The sequence below is a fragment of the Somniosus microcephalus genome, chromosome 1 (genome assembly GCF_052327205.1).
Source record: "Somniosus microcephalus isolate GS21.2 chromosome 1, FLI_Smic_1.0, whole genome shotgun sequence".
Classification (NCBI taxonomy): Eukaryota; Metazoa; Chordata; class Chondrichthyes; order Squaliformes; family Somniosidae; genus Somniosus; species Somniosus microcephalus.
The window spans coordinates 168,425,609-168,441,363 of NC_140987.1; the positions used below are offsets into that span (position 1 = coordinate 168,425,609).

Here is a 15,755-nt window from a genome sequence, read left to right on the forward strand (position 1 = left end):
AATTTGCATTAACGGCACAAATCCAGCAATTACTTGACACACAATCAATGTCTATAGGGAGGCTAACGGCAAGGTTGCGAGGCTAATGGGGGGAACAGTATAAATCGTCCAGCAATTTGTAGTGAATCGAAACTCATGCTGTATCCTTTTGCCACAAGTTGCTGGTTTTTTTTTTACGAACTAATAACGGTGGGCGCAGTGAACTCGCCATTATTTTTGTAGCAATTTCTGCGCCAATGTTGCAGCACAGAAACAAGCCACTCAACTCATCAAGTCTGAACTGGATTTTGTCTCATGCGAGCCAATGATTTGAATCCCATTCTGCTGCTTGCTCCCCAAGCACTCGAATATTCCTTTTGTTCAAGCAACAAGCTCATTCTCATTTTAAAGAATTTATGGAATCTGCTTCAACAATGGTTGACATAATCCTTTGCTTTGGAAGTGCCTGATTTTGGCTAGACTGCAAGGTAAGACACACCACAGGCCCAAGAACAATATAAAATCAGTTTCAGAGGAAACCCAAAAAGAAGATACTTCTGTGCTCATCAAGGTGAAGTACATTAGTGGTAGTGACTGGAAATTTTCCCAATTACTCCTAGCTCAGGTACTCCAGATGCAAAGTTACCTCTACTCTATCCAAATTATGTGCCTCAGCTCCAGCTTCAGAAAAGCATTTCCTGCTGTACCAGTGCAACATTTTATCCAGTTTAAACAACAACAATTTGCATTTATATAGGGCCTTTAACGTAGTAAAACATCCCAAGGCGCTTCACAGGAACATTATCAATCAAAATTTGATACTGAGCCACATAAGCAGATATTAGGACAGATGAGGTAGGTTTTAAGCAACGTCTTAATGGAGGAGAGGTAGAGAAGCACAGAGATTTAGGGAGGGAATTCCAGAGCTAAGGGCCTAGGGCAGCGGAAGGCACTGCCGTCAATGGTGCAGCAATTAGAATCAGGGATGCGCAAGAGGCCAGAATTGGAGGAGTGCAGAGATCTCCTAGGGTTCTAGGGCTGAAGGAGGTTACAGAGATAGGGTGGGGCGAGGCCTTAGAGAGATTTGAAAACAAACATTAAAATGTTAAAAATCAAGGCGTTGCCGGACTGGGAGCCAAATAAGTCAGCGAGCATAAGGGTGAAGGGTGAACAGGACTTGGTGTGAGTTAGGATACCTCCAGCAGAGTTCTGGATCAGCTCAAGTTTATGTACGGTGGAAGATGGGAGGCTGCCCAGGAGAGCATTGGAATAGTCAAGTCTAGATGTTACGATGCAACATTTTCTTTTCCAGTTGCCACACCAGTCATCCTGTGGCCTCTCAGAGATTGCCAAATTAGTCCCACATCCGTGCGGCATCGGCAGCGGGTGGAGGCGGAGCAGCGCGGCAGAGCGACTACAAGAGGCCCCAGAGGCTCAGGTAGGCCTCAGTGCGGCATCGGCAGCGGGTGGAGGCGGAGCAGTGCGGCAGAGCGACTACAAAAGGCCCCAGAGGGTCAGGTAGGCCTCAGTGCGGCATCGGCAGCGGGTGGAGGCGGAGCAGCGCGGCAGAGCGACTACAAGAGGCCCCAGAGGCTAAGGTAGGCGTACCAATCTCCAATCTCAGGCAAGGAGAGAGGTAAAAAGTATTCAAGGTGTGACATCACCACAAAACAGGTAGGTGATTGGTTGGAGTATTTCTCTCGTTTTAAAACTTTAAGTCTGTGGTTTATAGTTTTTAAGGTTGCTGTGGTGTACCAAGGCCTTTCTGGTGCAGAGTGACTGTTGGTAAACCATTTAACTGGTGTAACTAGAGGGATTGATTTAATTTAAATCCAATTAATTAAAGGGGATACTAGCATCTAAAATCGGGCAGAGGGTGTCCATAACTAACAATAAAAAATTTAATTAATTACATAGAATGGAGCAGGTGATGTGTTACTGTTGCGAGATGTGGGAGCCGGTGAACCCCATTGAGGCTCACGGTGATTACGTCTGTGACAAGTGTCTGCTGCTACAGGAACTCCAGCTCCGTGTTGATGAGCTGGAGTCTGAGCTTCAGACACTGCGACACATCAGGGAGGGGGAGAAGTACCTGGACTCTGTATCAGGAGGTGGTCACACCTATGAAGTTAAGTACTTCAGATGTAGCCCATGGTCAGGGACAGGACGGTGTGACTACGAGTGAGGCAGGTACGGGGATCCAGGAGGTAGAGCTGGAGGAGCCGCAGCCTTTGCTCTTGACCAACAGGTTCGAGGTTCTTACTCCCTGTGGGGACAGGAGCAGGGACTGCAGGGAGGATGAGCAACCTGGCCACAGCACCGTGGAACGGGGGGCCATTCAAGAGGGGGGAGTAAATAGAAATGTTGTAGTGGTAGGGGATAGTATTATTAGGGGGCTAGATAGAGTTCTCTGCAGCCGAGAGCGAGAGTCCCGAAGGCTGTGTTGCCAGGGTTAAGGACATCTCCTCTGGGCTGGAAAGAAACCTGCAGTGGGAGGGGGTGGATCCAGTTGTCGTGGTCCATGTTGGTACAAACGACTTAGATAGGACTAGGAAGCTGGTTCTGTTAAAGGAGTATGAGCAGCTAGGGGTCAAATTAAAACACAGAACCTCAAGGGTAATAATCTCTGGATTATTGCCTGAGCCACGAGCGAATTTGGCTAGGACAAATAAAATTAGAGAGTTAAATGCGTGGCTCAAAGACTGGTGTGGGAGAAATGGGTTTTGCTTCCTGGGACACTGGCACCAGTACTGGGGCAGGAGGGAGCTGTTCCCTTGGGACGGGCTTCACTTGGCCAGTGCTAGGACTAGAGTCCTGGCGGATCATATAACTAGGGCTGTAGAGAGGGCTTTAAACTAACTAGTGGGGGGGAGGTTCCTAGAGAGCAAATAATAAAAATGACAACAGAGAAGGTCATAGACTTAGGTAGCAGTGGGGAAATTAAAAACATGAGCATGTCAGGAAGGGGCAGAAGGTATGGAGTAAAAGGTAAAGTAATAAAAAGGGCAAAAGCAGGAACTAAGTGTCACAAAACATATTTGAAAGTTCTCTATCTGAATGCACGTAGCATTCGCAACAAAATAGACGAGTTAATGGCACAAATAACTACATATGGGTATGATCTTGTGGCCATTACAGAAACATGGCTGCAGGGTGACAATGCCTGGGAATTAAACATACCAGGTTATTTAACGATCAGGAAGGACAGGCAGGAAGGAAGGGGAGGTGGGGTGGCTATGTTAATAAAGGAAGGAATCATTGTAATACAGAGAAATGATATTGGGTCAAAAGATCAGGATAATGAAACAGTTTGGGTGGAGGTAAGAAATAATAAGGGGAAAAAAACACTAGTGGGCGTAGTCTATAGGCCTCCGAACAGTTGCAACTCTGTTGGACGGAGTATCAATCAGGAAATAGTTGAGGCTTGTAATAAGGGAGCATCTATAATTATGGGGGATTTTAACTATCATATTAATTGGACAAATCAAATTGGGCAGGGCTGCCTTGAGGATGAGTTCATTGAGTGTATTAGGGATGGGTTTCTTGAGCAGTATGTAACTGAACCGACCAGGGTGCAAGCAATCTTAGATCTGGTCCTGTGTAACGAGACAGGATTAATTAAAAATGTCCTAGTAAAGGGTCCCCTTGGAATGAGTGACCATAACATGGTTGAATTCCATATTCAATTAGAGGGTGAGAAGGTTGGATCTCAAACAAGCGTGCTAAGCTTGAATAAAGGAGACTATGAAGGTATGAGAGCGGAATTGAGTAGAGTGGATTGGGAAAATAGATTAAAGGGTAAGACGATACATGATCAGTGGTGTACATTTAAGGAGTTATTTTACAACTTCCAAAAAATATATATTCCACTGAGAAGAAAAGGGTGTAAAAGAAAAGACAGCCATCCGTGGCTAAGTAAAGAAATTAAGGATAGTATTCGACTAAAAACAAGGGCATATAAGGTAGCCAAACCTAGTGGGAGGATAGAGGATTGGGAAAACTTTAAAAGACAGCAAAAAATAACAAAAAGATTGATTAAGAAAGGGAAGATAGATTATGAAAGTAAATTAGCAAAAAATATAAAAACAGATAGTAAGAGTTTTTATAGTTATATAAAAAGAAAAAGGGTGGCTAAAGTAAATGTTGGTCCCTTAGAGGATGAGACCGGGAAATTAATGGTGGGAAATATGGAGATGGCAAAAACACTGAATGAATATTTTGTATCAGTCTTCACAGAAGAAGACACTAAGAATATCCCAACACTGGACAAACAGGGGGCTATGGGGGGGGGGGGGGGGGGGGGGAGGAGCTAAACACGATCAAAATCACTAAGGAAGTGGTACTCGGTAAAATAATGGGACTCAAGGCGGATAAATCACCTGGACCTGATGGCTTACATCCTAGGGTCTTGAGGGAAGTGGGGGTAGGGATTGTGGATGCATTGGTCATAATTTTCCAAAACTCCCTGGACTCAGCAAAGGTCCTGGCAGACTGGAAAACTGCTAATGTAACACCCTTATTTAAAAAGGGCAGTAGACAGAAGGCTGGAAACTATAGACCGGTTAGCCTAACATCTGTGGTAGGTAAAATATTGGAGTCCATTATTAAGGAGACAGTAACAGGACATTTGGATAATCATAATTTAATAGGACAAAGTCAGCATGGTTTTATGAAGGGGCAGTCATGTTTGACAAATTTGCTGGAGTTCTTTGAGGAAGTAACATATAGGGTGGATAAAGGGGAACCAATGGACGTAGTGTATTTAGACTTCCAAAAGGCATCTGACAAGGTGCCACACAAAAGATTATTGCTTAAGATAAAAAATCACGGGATGGGGGGTAATATTCTGGCATGGATAGAGGATTGGCTATCTAACAGAAGGCAGAGAGTTGGGATAAATGGTTCATTCTCAGACTGGCAATCAGTAACTAGTGGTGTTCCGCAGGGGTCAGTGCTGGGTCCCCAACTCTTTACAATCTATATTAACGATTTGGAGGAGGGGACCGAGTGTAACATATCAAAGTTTGCAGATGATACTAAGATGGGAGGGAAAGTAGTGAGTGAGGAGGACATAAAAAATCTGCAAGGGGACATAGACAGGCTAAGTAAGTGGGCAGAGATTTGGCAGATGGAATACAATATTGGAAAGTGTGAGGTTATGCACTTTGGCAGGAAAAATCGTAGAGCAAGTTATTATCTTAATGGCAAGAAACTGGAAAGTACTGAAGTACAAAGGGATCTGGGGGTCCTGGTGCACGAAACTCAAAAGGTTAGTATGCAGGTGCAGCAAGTGATTAAGAAGGCCAATGGAATGTTGGCTTTCATTGCTAGGGGGATAGAATATAAAAATAGGGAGGTATTGCTTCAGTTGTACAAGGTATTGGTGAGACCGCACCTGGAATACTGCATACAATTTTGGTGTCCATACTTAAGAAAAGACATACTTGCTCTCGAGTCAGTACAAAGAAGGTTCACTCGGTTAATCCCGGGGATGAGGGGACGGACATATGAGGAGAGGTTGAGTAGATTGGGACTCTACTCATTGGAGTTCAGAAGAATGAGAGGCGATCTTATTGAAACATATAAGATTGTGAAGGGGTTGGATCGGGTGGATGCGGGGAGGATGTTCCCGATGATTGGTGAAACTAGAACTAGGGGGCATAGTCTTAGAATAAGGGGCTGCTCTTTCAAAACTGAGATGAGGAGGAACTACTTCACTCAGAGGGTGGTAGGTCCATGGAATATGCTGCCCCAAAAAGCTGTAGAAGCTACATCATTACATAAATTTAAAACAGAAATAGACAGTTTCCTATAAGTAAAGGGAATAAAGGGTTATGGGGAGCGGGCAGGAATTTGGACATGAGTCTAGGTTCGGATCGGTCATGGCCCTGTGGGTAGCGGAGCGGGCCCAGGGGCCGTGTAGCCTGATCCTGCTCCTATTTCGTGTGTCTAATTCTGTTAGATTCAGGAGATGGTTCTCTGATAGTAGATTGGCGGTTAGGATCAGATCAGCCATGATCTTATTGAATGGCGGAGCAGGTTCGAGGGGCCGATTGGCCTACTCCTGCTCCTGTTTCTTATGTTCTTATGTCCACCAGAAACTGGATTGAGACTGCCAAAACTCACTTCACAAAAGACTGTTATAGTCAATAGAGAGAGAGGTGACTTTCATCACATCAGCCTGGGCTGGATTTGAACCAGAGGTGAAAGGTCAATGTTTAACCCACTACACCACCCAATTCCATTGCAGTAACATGCACTCAAGTACACAAGAACTGAAGTGATTAACCCGTCACTAGCAGCAGATATGTATTCCACTAGCAGCAGATACGTATTGGATAAATAGCCTCTAAACTTGATTTACCAAGCTCCATCAAAGCTAGTTCTATTCTATCAGGCATCACACTGTAATAAGATTCAGAATATGCAATCTACTAAAATTATCATGCTCACTATGCAACCTTTTCTGAAATACCTTATTAGGTACTTAGTCACAAAACTACTTTTAAACATGCAATGAAATCCAAAAGTGTTAATCAAGCAATACAAACGAATCTAATAATAAATCAGTTACTGCACAGACATAAAACTACGCAATGTAAACTCTTCTTCCAAACGAACTTAATTCTTTAACCATAGGATTCTGTCCACAATACAAAGCCTGCCTCTGTTAAACTCACTTCTTAGTTTCCCCTTCCATAAGAATAATTTGTCTGGCGTTTCACATCTTGGCCTTGTAACATTTCAAATCAGTCATGTAAATAATCTCAAAAATTTAGAACAATCATTTATTTGCAAATTCCTCTGACACTCAATTATGTTTGCCTGATAATAGAAACCCGTTAATTTCTCCAATTGTGACTTAATCACAGTATTTTTAGTAAAGGGGTGAAAGATCAATATTACATAGATTAGTCACAGAATGTCCCTTTAGATCATTATTCAAATTCTGAAATGAAACCTCCTTTTAAATGGCTTATTGTTATCACGCTTAAAAAAGCTTTTCTGTTGTGTATTATTTAAATGAGTAACACCATGAATCATCATAATGACATGAGAAACTCCAACATGAGTCATTTGAACTATATTAGAAACCAGTTTTGTTCAACAGAAATTAGGAACCATCATGCTGCTGAAATACATACATAAATAAATCCAACTTACACATCAAATATGTAAGTTGTAAAAACATATCATATTGTAATGTGAAGCAACCAAGATCCCCAAACTGATTTCCTAGATTCTAAAGATTTAAATCTTGCTTCAAACTGCAATATTCACAGAAATATTAGAAAAATGAATCAGTCAAGCTAATTTTTGATCTGCATGTGGCAAACATGCCAATGCATAACATAAGGTGTGAAGAATTTAGCTAGCAACTTGTCCAGTAAAACTAGATTTACCTACCTCTCTCAATGTTCTGCAATACAGTACTAGGTTACTCTCCACGCACAATTCAACTTGATTGGGTGTGGGGGCGGGGGGGAGCTCTTTTATCAACATTATTAAGTTTTAAAAAATAATTACATTTTTAGAAGGATTGTTTGTTTCTACAAATAATAAGGCAACTGTAACTCCATGTGACTTTCAGAGACTGTTACTCTCCAGAGACTCTAGTTATAGAGACAAAGATTTGACAGGTATACCAACATGCAAAGAAATAACTACAAGCAAGCATTTAAGGTGGCCATTATTATGCTCTTACCACTGGACCAGACACTTCGTTCAAGCCTAACTGGATCATTTAAAGTCATACCCAATATTGATAGTTCAGTGCAGTTAAGGATCAAGAAAGAGCTGTTGCTCAGGTGAGAAATTCAATGGAGGTGTAATCTGTCAGTCTCAAGCTGACCAAAAACATACCATGAACCATAAACAGTATTCGGCAACTCATTATCCTGCACAATATTCCTTGAAAAATTATTTCCAACACAGTGTCCCAAAGTCCTCATTGTAAATGATATGTATAATTTTGGCTACCTGTGTTAACTACCTTCAAATAAAGATGGCTCTGACAAGTTTGTGGAGGAGCCGCACATAGACACAGGTAATGATACTAAGATTCTACCAGCAAAAATGTTTAACAGAAAGTGGCAGCAGGATGTTACTGATGCGCTATCAATTACTCATAAAAGACTGAGAGTTAAGAGAGTAACTAAAGGCTTTTATTAACAAAAGAATGAAGGTCTGCCTCGAGTGGTCGACCGGTCCAGAATACAAAGGGCTGGGGAGCAGTCACCTTTATACTAGGACTTGTGGGAGGAGTCAGCCGAGGCATGTCCAGGCATGTACACAGTGGAATACAAACAGTGGTTTACCACAGTTACTATTACATCTCACTGTTGTGAACCAATAATTTTAGCTAGCTTTATTTAAAGCTTTCCTTAAAGTAAGCAAAAACTATTTCTATTAGTGGTTACCTACGTATTTAGTCACTAAAATTTGATATGCTGTTAAGTTGCTTATTGCTTTTGTACTGGCTCTTGAAGGGTTTGTCGGAGTACTGGATTGCTGGAAGAGATTTCAAAAGTTGGTATGTGTAAGGGAGTGCTGCTGAACATTGGGAAGGCGTTGGCTGCTACTGGAAGGCCTCTGACTAAACCACTTGCTCCCAGTCATGGGACTCTAGTTGCAGTCCCCCAAGTGCTGCAGCATGACAGGGAGATGAAGCAGAGGCAGCAAACAAGAGAAGCTGCTTGCAGAGGAAGAAGGAGGAGGGCTCTCAGCAGGAGGCCTTACCCATCTAGGGTCTTCAGGGAGCACTTCTCCTACCTGCACCTAAGCCAGGAGCAGTGTGTTCAGCAGCTCCGCTTCACCAAGGAAGTGATCACAGAAGTCTGCCACCTCTTGGAACCAGACCTGCAGCCTCAGAGCAGTGTGAGGACGGTGCTGTCAGTAGTCCTCAAGGTAACCGTGGCCCTGATTTATTTCCCCAGAGGATCCTTCTACGCTGGAACAGGCACCATAGCAATCATTTCAGTTTGCCGTCCATCGGTGCATCTGGGAGGTCAGAGTCAGGAGGAGCACACATGTGGCTTTGCCAGGATATTGGGCTTCCCATGGTGCAGGGTGCCATCGACTTCACACACATGGCATTGCAGGCGCCGCATCTCAAGGGTGAGCTGTTCCGTAACCGCAACGTGTTCCACTCACTTAATGTCCAGTTGGTGTTCAACCATGCCAAGCACATCATGATGGTGAATGCCTGCTATCCTGGCAGCAGTCATGGTGCATTCATCCTGCATCAGTAAGCTGTGCCAGCAATCTTCCAGCCATCACGTCAAACCCAAGGGTGGCTGTTCGGCGACAAGAGCTATCCGCCCTACATCTGGCTGATGACTCCCCTCTGCCACCCCATCAGTCGTGGACAGCACTAATATAACGAGAGCCATGCTGCCACGAGGAACTTCATCGAGCACAGCATCAGAGTGCTGAAGCAACACTTCCGCTGCCTTGACCGCTCGGGAGGAGCCTTCCAGTATGCGCCGGAGCGGGTGTCCCAATTCGTGGTGGTCTGCTGCATCCTCCACAACTTGGCCACCATGAGGGCTCAGCCCTTTCCACGACAGGTTCCGGCACCACCTCAGGAGGAGAAGCAGCAGCAAGATGATGAGCAGGAGGAGGAGGAGGAAGAGGAAGAGGAGGAAGGAAGGGGTATCCCTGTTCCAGACGGGCTGCATTATCAGACTCCAGTTCCCCTGAATGAAACCCCCAGATTCCCTTTACGCAGCATCCTCTTGGCCACAATGCTGAAATGAAAGCCACCACAAAACAAACATTCCAAACCACATTTATAAATCATTCAATCCAGTAGTACATAACAAAGTCAATTAATCACCTTTGTGCAATCCCTTAGTGCCTTTGCCTGTCCTAGTGCTCCTATAAAGTGCTACCCCAGTGGCTGCAGCATGGCTGGTGGAAGGCTGCTGACTTTCAGTGGGGGAGACTGCATATGGCCTTGCAGGACAACCTCTAGCAGCTTTGGGCCTAGAAGGCCCGGCTGTAGACTGCACCACCTCGGCATGGGTGGCAGCAGCCTGGGCTGGCTGGCTGACAGGCAACTACAATGGCACTGGCGGTGTGGCAGTGCGAATGCTGTCATCCTGAAAGAGGACAGCAGGTTGTGGTCCACAGAGCCACTGCCACTCCCCCCAGGGTGGCGGATGAGCAATGCTAGTAATCTGGAGGACAGATTGCTGGACTGCTGTGACACCCTGCAAGCCCCTTTCCACACTCGTAAACCCAGCCATGATGGCAGCAGTATGAACTTGCATGGCAGCATGCTGAGCCTGCATTAGAGTAGTCTGAGCTTGCTTAAAAGCAAGCTGAGCTTGTATGTCAGAAGTCTGAGCTTCCACTGCATCACTCAGATGTTGGGTGACTTCCGCTCGAGCTGCAATGGAAGCTAACACATCAGCCATCAGAACCTGTATCATGGTTGCGCTAGCAGAGTTGCCCATCACTTCCATCCTGGAAATCAGAGCTCCAAGTTCTGCGCAAAGCCCTGTGCAAGGTTGGAGCCGGACGCCTCCATGCTCCTTGACAGTGACAACAGGCTCTCTGGTAGGCCTGCCAATGCACCAAGAATTTCTGTGTGTATGCCCATCACCCTTCTTCTGTAGGCAGCCCCATCGAAGTCCTCATCAGAGTCCTCTGCCGCAGAAATCGTGTGTAATCTCGTCCTCTGGGGAGCTGGCACCTGTGCTGCCCTTTCCCTCTGCCCTGGCTGCAGCTCACTTGTGCCCGGTGACTCACCATGTGCAAATCCCGCCTCTATAAAACCCTCTAAAGTACGCCAGTGACAGTGACTGGTGCCTGCGAGTGTGAGATCGAGTAGCTGTGTCTCTTCTTCTCCATCACTCTCTTCTTGCTCTTGCTGCACTGGCTGGCCAGGTTGAAGCTCTTGTGTATCTGAAAGGAGAAAGGCACAAGGGTAGGGCTGTGGTGAGAGGAGTGGGGGGAAAGCAAGTTGTGCATGCTTACACCATCAGCAGCTTTTAAGTGAGAAGAGATTGTGGGATGAGGGGGAAGTGGGATGTGAGGAGGAGGATTAGGTATGAGCATACCATCATCTTCAATGCTTTCGGCCTCACCGATCACCACGGCCTCAGTGACGTCCCCTCCAATAATGTCAAGCACAGTCTCTTCCAGCTAGGTCAGGATATGCAGGCTTGCCTGTCCCCCGCCAGCTAGCTGCTGCTGCCTGCAGTTATGAGCCACCTTTCGCTGCAAGAGAAAAGGAAGTGTGTCAGTGAGTGTGGCATAATGTGTTTGGGTGATGTGCCTATCATGGCAGTGTGTGCAAGATGTTTGATGTGGGTGCGAGTCTTGCAGCAGTGGCAAGTGTGTGAGGGTGAGGTGAAGCTGTGAATGTGAGGTATGTGTCGTGATTGATAGATTGTTGGTAAGTGAGTGATGGGGGTGTGGTGCATTGAGCAGTGCGAGAAGCTAGTGGTGCAGTTGGGATGCATTCACTAACCTTGACCACTTGTGTGAGGTTATTGAACTTCTTTCAGCATTGGATCCAGGCCCTTGGGGCAAGACTGCTGGCAGTGATCGCTTCAGCAATCTGCTCTCAGTGCCTGACTGTGAGTCTGGAGGGCCTCCTGACCCCTGCGGGTAGAGGACCTGTCTCCTCTGTTCTACCCCCTGCATTAAGGCCTTGAGTGCTGCGTCGGAGAACCTTGGTGCCTTTTCTTTGCCCTGTTGAGCCATTACTGAGTGACAGTTGCCTTGACGAGCACTTCCAGCAGCTGCTGAATGCAGAATGTACCTCACTTTTAGGAACTTCGGCCCCCTGCAGCGCACTCAGCGCTAGGCTGCACGCATCAATAATAATAATTAGCAGGCACCATTACTTTCAATGGGCGTGGGCCGATCGCGCATCGGGATCCAGTGCCCGTTTTCGAACCTAATTGAATTTTTAGCCCAATATCTGGTCATTATCACATTGCTGTTTGTGGGAGCTTGCTGTGTCGAAATTGGCTGCTGTGTTTCCTACATTACAACAGTAACTACACTCCAAAAGTACTAAATTGGCTGTAAAGCATGTTGGGACGATCTGAGGTTGTGAAATGCGCTATATAAACGCCTTCAATCTCAGTCATTGTACATAGTAAGCCAAAATTTGCACGGTCTCTACTGGGCCACTGTTTTGCAGCTGCTGATGGCTAGTAAATAATGACAAAGGCTTCATGGTCACTCTCTCTTTGAAGACTCACATAGCCTGGGAGAGAAAATACAATGCAAGAAGATGGGTAAAAATGACCCAAATGGCCGTTCCTGAAGGGTAAAATACTGTGAATAAAAAATCCCCTCCAAATATTGAAGTCTTTAATTATATTTTACGATAGGCAACTAGCCCACACAATATTAATTAATAACCACTTTCCCATAATCTATATTGCAGAAATTTGTATTATATTGGAATAAATGCCACTCAACTTATTAAAAACTGACTATTGCATTTTTTAATCAAAAGCTTTTCCATGCAGCATTAAGCCAAAGAAACTCAGGTTCAATCCCAAATCTATGCTGAGTTAGCAGACCTTAGCCAGGGAAACAGTTGGGACATTTCAGTGTTCCTCTACTTGGGATGGGGCTGGAATGAGCGATGGTTCCGGTCTGACTGCTATCCAATCGCTCTGCCAGAAAGTACAGACGTGTAGATATCAGGTACGGTCAGGATTAGTTTTGGTTTTTATGCCCTCCATAGGTGAATCGCCTGCTGACATTCTTGGACTCAGGTCACACAAAAAATAGCTACTTTGATGCAACCTCAAGGGCAGCAAGCACCTGTAGAACTATACCCCAGCAACAGTCATACCCTTCAGTATAGGAAGAGAAGAAAAAGGAAAACATTGATCTGCTATACCCTAAACCCCAAATTTATTTGTGTCCATTTAGTGAAAATTATATTATTTGAGTATGCAAAGGGAAAAAGGTGAATATTTCTCTTATTGCAAGGGTATGAAGGAGATAAATCCTCAAATAGTTAAGAGGCCAAAGACAACGTCATTCTCAATGACCTACCAAATTTGCAACAGGGATACCAACACAATACCTGCATTTCATGCATTCAGACATGATTTGTATTTGCTTGAATGTCTGCAGCAGGCTTTATATTTTGAAGAAGTACTGTACACTGTTTGCATTCATATATCACTAACTATCAAGGGAAACTGATTCTGTGAGTAGCAACCATATTGAATCACTACAGATTAATTTTGGCTAGTCCCTTGAACACAATTTTGAGGGAAATTATATGAACTGATTTTCTAGGTAGCTATCAAAATACATACAATCTAGCCTCACAATTTAAATAGACCTCAGCAAAAAAAAAAATCACTGTAGTAAAATTCTAACATTATGTACTGCAGTTCAGCTGTACACAAGTCTTTATATTCCTTCGTAGGTCTTCATAAAAATTCTCCATTTTAAAATAGAATTGTAATCCTAAAATGTCTGGGAAAAAAGGTTCATAGCATACACTTAAATGTGAGCACACAACAGCCAGATTATAGTAATCTATATGTTTTGTTACTGACATGCAGTGAGGAAAATCCCATTTGTTTTAAATGACATTGAATAAATAATTTAACAAGATTCCTGAGCGTTCAGTTCAAAGCGCAGATTTCAGCTGAGCTATTGTGTTGTTCCATACAAAAGAAATTACAACAGCTGTTTTCCTTTCCATAAAATCCACTTCATGATACAATTTACTCTGGCTAACATAACCTCATTTCAATTCAAATAATGTCACACAAAAGGCATTTTTCCCTGTAGTAGGGTTTCCATTATCACACACAAAACCTGAGTTCCCAAATATGTTTTTTAAAATCAGCAATGCAGCAACGTTAGCTCTTATGCAGCTTTCGGAGCTGAGGTTGCAGTCAACCACAAAAAACACCACTCAGCAGCTATAAAGACACAGCATGGCATCATTAAAACACAAATATCTTATACTTAGGAGAGAGAAAACTGAAGTATATAAACTGACCACCAGGTCCAGCAAAAAGGAAAAAAGGGCAAATTGCAATTTTACCAACCTCTGCATCAAGACCCGGCATGAACAACTGCATTATAACCTCATAAGCTTATTCTCGAATCAAGCAATTTGCTTTAGTCTCTTTATTCATAACAGGAATAAACCAGTATTTCATTTAGTATCTATCGCTACAATTTTTTGGGATCCATTCTCGTTTCCTGAGAAACAGTCTTCTGCTTAAGCACCAACATCAATCCTTTTACAGAGTACAATGCCTCATTCTTTCCCAACCCTCCTTTTCAAAGCAGGAAAGGCTGATGCGCGCAAAATAAAGCCATATCGGATCTACTGTAACGGCAAATCCATTCAACAGTAAATACGAACACGGTGTTACAATTATATATAACCTACTGGCAATAAAACACAATAATTCTATTTAAAAAAATTGATTTTCACCTACCCCATTTCTGAAGCAGTGTATACCTCCATTTTTTCACCCTTCCCTGTGTTAAAACACAAGTGAATACAGCCATTCCACTCACGTGTTCTCTTAATCATCCAATCATATTGCAGACAATCTCCTTTAGTTCTGGAGGATATTTGCTGGCCTTCATCCAGAAGATTACACAGCTGCTTCCCATAGTCAATTAAATCCCTGTCTGTATGAGTGGTAGAGGCTGCTTGCTGTAGCAGATGACTGGCACAAGGCCAATAGGTCCAGGCAGCTAGAAGGTCACACCAGCTGTCACCAAGGCTCGGAAGTGGCAGCCATTTAAAAAACCAAAATCACAGTGTGCATTAGCTCAAGTCAGCTATAAGCAGCCTTCTCTCACCTTTGACAAAACACCAAAATCTGGCCACCAAATCAGTATTCTATTTGGTTCAGAATGTCCAATTTAGCATAACAAAACCCGCCTTGACAGCGAGGTCTCCGAAGATTTATTAACTTTTAAAAAAGTAACAGCCTCAGGATGCCCACAGTTTCACAGTAGGAGGCAGATTAAAAACAAACTGAGCAGCACTGCTAAATCAACCCTTAGCCATTCAGTACCTTTCAACAGGCAAAAGCCCTGGGTCAGAACGAGAAAACCATTTAGGAGATACTGTAATGAACTAATCTGCAGCTAGTTGTTCTGAAAGAAAAATCCCCACAAATGCACAAGGTAATGTAACAATGGATTCCTGCAATCTCTATTAAAATAACTGCATTCTGAAGGAAGCAAAAAAATTAAACAAAGACCACTTAAATTACTATACATCTCTATACTGTAAAAACTTTCCACAGAGAATGCGAAGTAATATATTGTAACATAATGTTAACTTAATCCTTCAAATGCCACAAACGTACGTCTAAGCCATTTAAGGGTGTACATATCTACCACATTATCATAGGAATTCCCTCCATAAACTTCGAACGCTCTCCTATTTTGCTAACTAGATCATTCCTCTGTTCTTTCCCCATAGCATATAAAAACATACTTTTAAAAACAAATGCAACTGTCATAAGTTAACTGGATGGTTTATGAGATATAAAGAACTAATATAGGACGTATGAGCTACACTTAAATATTAGGCCAAGAACTATGAGGAGCCTCGTTAAAAAAAGAGAATCGTTTAAACTAGACAGGGAGCAAAGAGGGCAGTGAGGAAAGAGGATCCCAAACACCGCAATCAGTATGGAAGATGATAGCCTACATAAACTTGGCTTGTATTCCCCTGAGTTTATACAGCTGAGGGGTGATCTAATCAAGGAGCTAAAAATCTTTTTTTTTTAAATTCATTCATATGG

General features: G+C 43.6%; 1 protein-coding gene across 8 annotated transcripts in view; it reads right to left on the reverse strand.

The window, feature by feature from the left end:
* The window catches only part of apc (APC regulator of WNT signaling pathway), a 395,143-nt gene that overhangs the window by 216,275 nt on the left and 163,113 nt on the right, over positions 1–15,755 (reverse strand). The window contains exon 1 of one of the 8 annotated variants that reach the window (XM_085987199.1): positions 14,427–15,075. The exons of 6 other annotated variants lie outside the window; for them this stretch is intronic. In XM_085987199.1, the coding sequence (XP_085843325.1) occupies positions 14,427–14,499 (73 nt within the window). In that variant the 5' untranslated portion in view covers positions 14,500–15,075. Of the gene's footprint in view, positions 1–14,426; positions 15,076–15,755 lie in introns of those variants that run through there. One more of the 8 variants, XM_085987176.1, reaches the window with a different exon arrangement.